Here is a 10,010-nt window from a genome sequence, read left to right on the forward strand (position 1 = left end):
TTTAATCACTTAATAATAAAGCATGGCTTTTTTTTTTTTTTTTTAAATGTATTGATATGTATACAACACACGTCATTAAAAACATAATATAAATAACACATTTCAGCTAAATCTTTAGGTAGGGAAGTGAGAAGACTTTGGCTTTGCTGCCCTCTTGTGGTAAAATATGTACACAGCAACATACCTGCCTAAAATGAAAGTTTTAATGCAAATTAATGCTAATTTAAACCACTTTATCATTACAATGTGGAAGCCAATATTATACCTTTTTACTCTATATATCTGTGTAAGTGTTATTCAGCCTACTAGTTTGTTGCAGGTAAATATTATTAAATGCAAAATATTAATCAACTAATAAGCTATGATGTAATATTATGGATTGAAGCACCTTGGAAGTATAAAAAGTCCTTAGCTCCACCTTTAACTGCTGCAAAATTAAAATAATGCACACACTTATACATCACTTACTATAATTAAGTGATGCATGATCTTGGGGGAAAATGGCCATTCTGCATAATGAATAGTAAGTCATGTAATATATTTTTATGCTAATTATTTTTGCCCTAACTTGTGTTTTTCTTGTCACAGAGTATTTCTACAATGTGGTAGAAGTAGGTATTACTCCTTGTATTCAAATGTCTGAGTACTTATTCCACCTGTGATGAGGGTCACGCCCTCATGAATATTACAAGAGTCGACGTCAGCCCACGACGCATGCGCAGTGGGAAGTGAAAGTCTTAACGCACAAACAACAACAGCGGTGTGAGTGAAACTACTGTTGATAACCTCGATGTTTACAGGTGTAGAATTCCCCGAAAAATACTGTTAAAGCGAAACGAAACACTAAATAAAGCCGAAAGGGAAGGAAGAGAAACCTTTGAGCTTCGGAAGGAACAGCTGACAGAGAGACGTCACGGACACTTTGCTTCCTGTTGTGAGTGTGGATATGAAATGTTGACAAAAATGTCGTTAAAACGGCAACCATCGACAGGCTGAACCACCCGGACCCTGTGTGTCTACAGCCAGGATGTCTCTGACTTCAGGCGGTTGGGCACCAGGTTTTACGCAGGACCAACAGACCCAGGGCCAGACCCCCGCCCTCCAGGGTCTCCATGCCGGGGCCCAGCACCCTCAGCCCGGTTGCCACACCGTCCTCGCGTCGGTCCGGGTGTCGGTGTGTCACTCCGGGATCCGGCCCCTGTGTCTCCCCGGGGCAGGAGACATGTCTCTCCGCCTGCAGCTCAGCATGGACCCGGGGAAGTCCGGGGAATTCCGGCTGTCGCTCCAGCAGGAGAGCGGGGGGGTCGGCCGCAGCGTGGTGAGTTCAGGGACAGATGTAACACTATACACTCAAGTAAGGTACAGTTTTGAAGTCCTTGTACTTTACTTCAGCATTGACATGTAATGCTACCTTTTACTTCTACTCCACTACTTCTCTCAGAGGTCAATATTGTGTTTTTTATACTACATGTTAGGCTTATTAGATGATATGTACTTTATTGATCTCAAATGTGGAAATTGGAGATTCTGCATAATAAGTACTTTTATTTGTGTTACATAGATGTTTACACTTTTGTAGTTAGCTAAAACATTGAATTCAGGACTTACCTAAGAGAATTTCTACATTTAGGCTTTAGTACTTTTGGTAAAACATCCCACAAATATGGTGTGTGGAAATATTTTGAAATAAAACCAAATGTTGATGGGAACTGTTTAAGGCTGTAGTTTCCAACATGATTTGGCTTGTTTACAAAACCTAAATATTGTGGTGGATTTGATTCAGCACATTTATTTATAAGATTTGCAACATACACATGACTTAAACAACAATGGTTTTATGTTTCCCTCTATTAGAAAGGCCCTCAACATGGCATAACATCCTATTTCAGTTAACATGCATAACCTCAACATAATTGCCACTCTTTGAACCTTGGGGATTCATTAACCTTCCCAAATTGTTCCTACCTCATCTCGTCTCATACTTGCTTTCCTTTCTTCATTTCCCAGACCGTCACAGAGTTTGATCTGAGGAGCGTGAACTATGAGGTGAAGTCGCCAAAGTGTCACGAGATGAGTCTGGCGGCGCCTCCTCACGACCGCATCAGCTTCAACTTCCGCTGCGAGGTGGACGCGCAGGAGTGGGCCACGGTGGTGCTGTCATCACTGAGGGAGACGCACAGAGGTCAGTGTCCTTCCTGCCAAATTCTGCTCCTTAGATCACAACCCAGAGCACCTTCCTGCCAAATACTGCTCCTTAGATCACAACCCAGAGCTGGCAAAAGTACACACATCCTTTACTCAAGTAGAAGTACAGATACTCGTGCCTAAAAATACTCTGGTACAAGTAGAAGTACTGACTAAACTTCTTTACTCAAGTAAAAGTAAAGAAGTATGGGCTTTGAAATGTACTTAAGTAAAAAGTACCCATAACTAGCAGCTGTTTTAAAGAGTACCTGACCTCCCTTTATATTAATAGAACAATAATTATTGTATTTGTGTTCAACATGTAAGAAGTAGAAAGTACAGGTATTTGGGTTCAACATGTAAGAAGTAGAAAGTACAGGTATTTGGGTTCAACATGTAAGAAGTAGAAAGTACAGGTATTTGTGTTCAAAATGTAAGAAGTAGAAAGTACAGGTATTTGGGTTCAACATGTAAGAAGTAGAAAGTACAGGTATTTGTGTTCAACATGTAAGAAGTAGAAAGTTCAGGTATTAGTGTTCAACATGTAAGAAGTAGAAAGTACAGGTATTTGTGTTCAACATGTAAGAAGTAGAAAGTACAGGTATTTGTGTTCAAAATGTAAGAAGTAGAAAGTACAGGTATTTGGGTTCAACATGTAAGAAGTAGAAAGTACAGGTATTTCTGTTCAACATGTAAGAAGTAGAAAGTACAGGTATTTCTGTTCAACATGTGAGAAGTAGAAAGTACAGGTATTTGGGTTCAACATGTAAGAAGTAGAAAGTACAGGTATTAGTGTTCAACATGTGAGAAGTAGAAAGTACAGGTATTTGTGTTCAACATGTAAGAAGTAGAAAGTACAGGTATTTGGGTTCAACATGTAAGAAGTAGAAAGTACAGGTATTTGGGTTCAACATGTAAGAAGTAGAAAGTACAGGTATTAGTGTTCAACATGTAAGAAGTAGAAAGTACAGGTATTTGTGTTCAACATGTAAGAAGTAGAAAGTACAGGTATTTGTGTTCAACATGTAAGAAGTAGAAACTACAGGTATTTGTGTTCAACATGTAAGAAGTAGAAAGTACAGGTATTTCTGTTCAACATGTAAGAAGTTAAAGTAAAAAGTCCTAGTGGAGTAAAGTACTGATACCAGAAAAATGTAATTAAGTACAGTAACAAAGTATTTGTACTCCACTACTTCCCTCCTCTGTAACAACGACAGCAGAATGGAGGGTGTGGAAATGTAGATATCCGTGAGCAAAACTGCAGGAACATTTAAGGAGAAGCCCTGTTGTCTGTGATTTGGAGTAATGATGTTGCCCTCTAGCGAAATACTTCATGCTAATTCAGCGTGATGAATCCAGCTGGTTATATCATTATTTATTTGAACAAAAGAGCTTTTCTCTACAGTCCATCTCAACCACTGTAAACAAGCTCCATATTGTTGTTGACGGGGGAATATCAATAAGTTGCTCTGTGCTGAATCACAAACATGCCCTTTGTTTACTCAATTACATTCATGGAAAAGTAAAAAAAGAAAGGTGTAAGAAAGTTAATGGAATGATAAAACTGAGCCATGGATAAATATTAAATTCATTACCGGTGGCTGCATCACAAACTCATGCCCATACGTTTCAATTAACTTAGCATTTAAATAACCTTAATAAATAAGATCAGAAATAAATATTTACCGTGTTATTGACTATGTTGCTGACTGTTCTAATAAAATATGTTAAAACCTTTTCTGTGTAGATGAAGAGTTAATAAGTGCCTTTTTCATATTTAAATATCAAAAAACAACTCAATCTTTGTGTTACAAATTGACAGTAGAAGAGATGTTTCTGTAGAATCTGAATCTGTGTCTTTTATCCATTTGTTTATCTAAATCTCTTCTTCTCATTGGCAGTCGCCCCTCACCACTACAGTCCACCGCGCCCCCCCGATGCGCTCCAGCTTGAAAAAACAACAGCCTTGCAACGAACAGGTGTGAACTCAGATTAATATAAAGTATTATCTGATTGATTTCTTTTAGATGTGATGTAACTAATTCCCTGATTCCCTCACTCCTTGTATTCATTCATTCATTGAATCAGCCCTCTAGTGGCTGTTTGGAGGTATGGCAACATCCTCTGCACACTGTGTTCACCTGTGTGTGTGTGTGTGTGTGTGTGTGTGTGTGTGTGTGTGTGTGTGTGTGTGTGTGTGTGTGTGTGTGTGTGTGTGTGTGTGTGTGTGTGTGTGTGTGTGTGTGTGTGTGTGTGTGTGTGTGTGTGTGTGTGTGTGTGTGTGTGTGTGTGTGTGTGTGTGTGTGTGTGTGTGTGTGTGTGTGTGTGTGTGTGTGTGTGTGTGTGTGTGTGTGTGTGTGTGTGTCCATCTGTAGAGGACACCTGCCTAGAGCTGACTCGAGCCATACAGGCAGGCGACATGCAGTCAGCGTCGCTCTGCGCTGCGACGCTCGCCCGACAACACGCCGCGCTGAAGATCCAGCCGACCCCCCGAGACGCTGAGGACAATGAAATCAAGTAGGCATATTAATGGATAATAATGTTATTTGTTTTATTTTTTAAAACATGTATTTATTGATTCACATGACACAAACACAACTGAACATTCCCCAACATTAGACATGTGGCAGATTAAAACATAATGCTGAAAATAAATAATATATATTTTTTAAGTGTGCCGTTAGTAGAATGTTAGATTTGACAAAATACAATTAAAGCACATCCACAAACAGAGCAGAGTACAGTTTACTAGATTAACCATATTCAACATTTCCTCACAGCAGTTGAGTCCTTTCACTTTAACCTTCCATAGCTCAATAGTGTCCTGTTTAAAGATATGATGTTGCACACTTCATGTTAATAATATCCTGAGATGTGTATATCTCAGTTTTGTTTATTTTCTATTCTTTTTCATTTTCAAATGATTTGCACTGCCTTGTTTTAACCGGCTGCTGTGACCAAAAACATTGCCCAAATTGGGATCAATAAGTGATCTTTATCTTTTGGAAGAGTTTGTCTAACTGTGTGCGTCTCATTTATCCCACAGCTTGGTCGTTGCTGTTGAGGATTATTCTTCGTCGTGTTGCGTCACTGTGAAGGTTTTCCCACACATGACGACGGCTGCACTGAAACAGCAGGTTAGTCTGAGAGATGCTTCTGTTCTTTATTAGTGTCCTGAAATAATCATGTCCAGTTGATTTGATTTATTTAGTAATGGCGTCTTATTCCCTTTGAGGATGTGACAGCGTGGTCTGTCAGAAGCTGTCACAATTAGACTTTTTATCCACTTTAAGACACATTTTTCACCAAACACCGTTTCGATCTTGGTCGTTTTTAGCTCTATATTGTAACCTGAGGAAGGAGGTCAGTCATTGGATGTTGGGATCTTAAGCTATCAGAGGAATCAGCTGGAAAGAAACATCAGCTGCAGCCAAACAGCTTTCATAACACGGCTTCATTCCCTGTTTGTACTTCAATCACAAGACTGTTGGTTTTGGAGAGGAAGTTATCTGTGGATAATTCTGCTCGGGGTAAAAACTTCCTGAACAAATCATAACTAGGGGATGCCAACTGCAATATAAAAAATGGAAGTAGTCATCCCATACAGAGCATCAACTAGTTCCTGAACAGTGTCCTTCACATGCTGATATCCAAGAGAGGGAGTTACACAGTCACAAGATGGAGGAATAGAAAGCAGTATTCAATAGGCGCTTTCACACCGCAGTACTTTTCCCACAAAGGTTCATCAGAACTTAGTTCATCAGAACTCTTTAGTTCTGATGAACTAAGGTCAGATCGCATTCACACCGGAATAAGTCCCTGGGGGAAGGATTAGGCAAATGAGCCGCTGACGTCACTTCTTCTTCTTCTTCTGCTTTGGGTTTACTGGCAGGTCGCAAACAACTTCACGGCGTATACTGCCACCCGAAGTCCCCGGCCGGAAGTCCCCTGAGTTGGGGAAGGCTTCAGTAGAAGCTGCTGGGACTCCCAGCAGCTTCTACTGAAGCCTTCCGAGTAAATCGCCAGAACGCCGACACCTCCTCATCTCCACCGCTCCCATGTTTTATTTTGTGTTGCCATAAGTTAGTCTCTCTGCGTTTCTGCGCCGGGCTAATGCTAATGCTAATAATGCTAATGCGAGGATAATAAAATGGCGGCTTCACAACACTTTTTTTTTGTTTTACGGGGCGTGGTTTGCAATCCGCCCAGCCAATCAGAAATATAGCTCTTTTCTCACAAGAGAGCCGAATGAGAGTCCCTGCTCTCTAGCAGGGACGGAAAAGGGGGTAAAAAGGTTCTCATGAACAAATTTTAGTTCCGGCTCTTTTTGGTGTGAACGCGACATTTCGGAACTAAAATGGGAAAAGTACTCCGGTGTGAACGCGGCTAATGTTTACTTCAGATTAGCTCCACGTCAGAAATGATCATGCTTGTCATATGTCTCTCTCCATAGAGGCTGAATCATCATGTTAATCACATAGCTATCATATGCCTCAAACAGTCCTGATGCTCTTCTAGGTCATCACACATCCTGTCATGTTCACAGCTACAGTTGGGATACCTTTGTTATCATGTTACTCTCATATTGGAAGAGGACGTTCAGAACACAAACTCTGTCTTTTGTCGTGGTTTTAAATGAGAAACCACGGCATAAAATGACATATTGAGCTTTCCCGGATCACAAATTAATTTAAAAAAGGCTAAAATGTCTTCCCCACTGTTCATCCTCCCCAGATGTTCCTGGAGTACGGCTTCCACCCTCGGGTGCAGCGCTGGGTGATCGGTCAGTGTCTGTGCAGCGACCAGCGCTCCCTGGCCTCGTACGGGGTCCGTCAGAACGACGACTCGGCCTTCCTGTTCCTCCTGTCCGCCCGACACGCTCGCCTCTCCCTCCAGGCCCTGCAGCAGGACCAGGAGAGTGCTCTGCTCCTCACCCCTCCTTCTCTGCCTCTCCTCACCCCTCCCTCTCTGCCTCCCTCCACGCCCCTGCTGAACGCTACCTCTGCTAACGGCCCCTCCTCTCTGGACCGGAGGCCGTACACCACCCTGCCTGCGAGGCTCCACAGCAGCAGCAGCACGGGTGAGGGAGGATGTGATGGTTATCAGATTTGATTTTTTAATAAGAGATAAGATTGATCCTAATTTTGCCAGCCAGAGGTGATTTGTTATATAGAGTTATTGCAGTGGGAAGGAATGTTTTCCTGTATATTACTTCTAAATGTCAAGGGCACACGTGAGATTACAGCTCTTAGTTCAGTGTTTAGTTTACTACAATACGCTTTGAATCATTAACTGTTTTAGCAGTCTGATGCTGCAACAATACCAGAAGTCATTATCTCGGCACTGAAACACAGTTGAATAAAGAACTTTACATTGAAAACTACAGGGTATTTAAATGTAGTGCTACGACCCAAATGCTTCTCTAGCATGACCTTATAACACTGTCTAATTGTGTTGTATAAAAAGAAAGTGCAATTCTACTAAAACTGAATGTAAAGAGATCACTGCTCTGCTAGATGTTGGCTCAAGCCCTACCGTGACCCAACAACACTAAAGTACAACCATACACACATATGAAACATTCCTGGTTGCTTATTAGATGCTTTGTTCTGTCTCAGGCGGGTCTGAGAGAGGGGACATCCGTGAGATCAGAGATCTAGCCAACATGGAGATGCCTCAACTCCACAGAGCTCTGACCCCCAACACAGCCTCCACACAGGTAAGAGAGCAGTCATGCTTTAATAAGAACCAAACTTTATTATTTACACACTTTTAGAAATGCTCAATGTTTGATCGAATATGTCATATTTAAAGTAGGTAGCTCTCACATGTTCTTTCTCTTAAGAGCAGGTAGAGCATATCTACGCCCTGATGGCAACAGGTGAAATTCATCTTCAGGTCATGTTCTTGCACATGAATTTCATCTGTTGCCAAATTCATTTTTTAACTTGATTATTTATTTACTTCTTTATTTTGATGCTATGAACAATTTATCGTGTACATTGGAATGATCCACATCCAGGCTCCTGGGTGTATCTGTGTGCTTTCTTCCTGTGTCTTCCTGCCTGTGTACGGGACAAAAGCTTCTCATAACCAATTGCCCCCTGCGGGGTTACTAAAGTTGTTGATTGATTGATCCCACCCCTCAGGGTTGGGCGTGTCCGTCCTGCACCTACATCAACAAACCCACGCGTCCGGGCTGTGAGATCTGCAGCACCAACCGCCCTGAGGGATACGTGGTGCCGGGGGGGTACCGGCCCGACGACCTGGAGCTCAGACGCATCCAGCAGGAGAAGGAGGCGGTCAGACAGTACCAGCAGGTAGAAACTCAATAACACCTGCACACCTGAACACTTGAACACCTGCACACCTGCACACCTGAACACCTGAACAGCTGCACACCTGCACACCTGAACACCTGCACACTCAGTCTGACACACAGTACACTCTATAACAACAGCTTCATCCACCCATATGACTGAGTAAAACCTTGGTTTGATGGTGGCAGAGATTTAAAATGACACTTATATCTATTAAAATATCTGTATTTCCTGTATGATAACATATACCTCCACCTATTTCATTTGTTTGATCAATTGGTGGGGATATCAAAGTATTGTAAATCTCAAATGGCCCACATTCAACTTAAGAATGGAAATAAAAGAGCCATGTGCTTTTAATTCAAGCACATAGACATAAAAATAGACGTTGGCATGAGGATGGTTCAGTCTGTGAATGAGGCGAATTTAAACATATAATATGTTTAGACGTATAATATCTGAAATGCAGCAATCTAACAGCACCAAAAAGTACATTTATAAAATGTAATTACACACTATTATAGTGAATTATCTTAGTTGCAAGTTTAGAGTGAAGGAATAACATAGGTACAGCCCTTAAAGCAACACAGGGCTCCACGTTGGACCAAATGCTAAGCAGGGGGAAAGTCTGACATTGATTCAAGTTCAAATTTGCCGGCCTCTCAGTTTTACTCTCTTCTCTTCTGTCTCTGTTTTTTTAAAGGAGAAAGGGAGAAGAGAGGTGCTGAGGAGTGCTGAGGCTCAAAACAACTCACTCCTGTTTAACCTGGACCAGGACTACTGAACACACACACACACACACACACACACACACACACACACACACACACACACACACACACACACACACACACACACACACACACACACACACACACACACACACACACACACACACACACACACACACACACACACACACACACACACGTTTAGATGTGTCTCATTGACAGCCTGAACCATCGTCTCAGCAGAATATACTATTAGAAAGCACATGGCCCTTTATTGCCACTCTGAAGTTGAATGTGGGTCATTTGAGATGTACAAGACTTGTATATCCCTATCAACCTAATACCGGTAAAATAGGTGGTGGTATATGTTATCCTACATACAAAGAATCAAATATTGCAATTTTTTAGAGTTTTAAAAAGTCTGGGAAAGATGGATTTATTTGTATCATAATGACATAAATCACTTAGTCTGACTCTCTTGTGAAACCCTGAGTGAAGCCCTCATATATCTGGTTATTGGTACAGACTGCTGGAGATATAAAGGGGTGAGAAAGGTTATGAAAGACTTGTACTTATATTAAGCTGGATAATCATGATCAGCATCATGCAATGCAAGGCAAGTTTATTTATATAGCAACTTTCAACACAAGGCAATTCAAATTATTTTTTAAATGAAGTTTAATAAGAGTTTGCCACTAAATTGAATGTATCAGCCTGATTGCTATTTTTGCACTGTATATTGTGAATCACATTGAAATAAAATGTTTATACACAA

General features: G+C 41.2%; 1 protein-coding gene across 1 annotated transcript; it reads left to right on the forward strand.

Moving 5' to 3' along the window:
- Positions 1 to 694: 694 nt before the first annotated feature.
- shrprbck1r (sharpin and rbck1 related) lies at positions 695 to 10,010 on the forward strand. Its single transcript, XM_079661018.1, has 9 exons — positions 695 to 1,318; positions 2,008 to 2,182; positions 4,086 to 4,163; positions 4,560 to 4,701; positions 5,231 to 5,321; positions 6,919 to 7,264; positions 7,803 to 7,903; positions 8,334 to 8,504; positions 9,208 to 10,010. The coding sequence occupies exons 1-9, from the start codon at positions 1,028 to 1,030 to the stop codon at positions 9,286 to 9,288; spliced, it is 1,476 nt and encodes a 491-aa protein (XP_079517144.1). The 5' UTR covers positions 695 to 1,027; the 3' UTR covers positions 9,289 to 10,010.

The sequence above is a fragment of the Notothenia rossii genome, assembly GCF_949606895.1.
Source record: "Notothenia rossii genome assembly, chromosome: 12".
Taxonomy (NCBI): domain Eukaryota; kingdom Metazoa; phylum Chordata; class Actinopteri; order Perciformes; family Nototheniidae; genus Notothenia; species Notothenia rossii.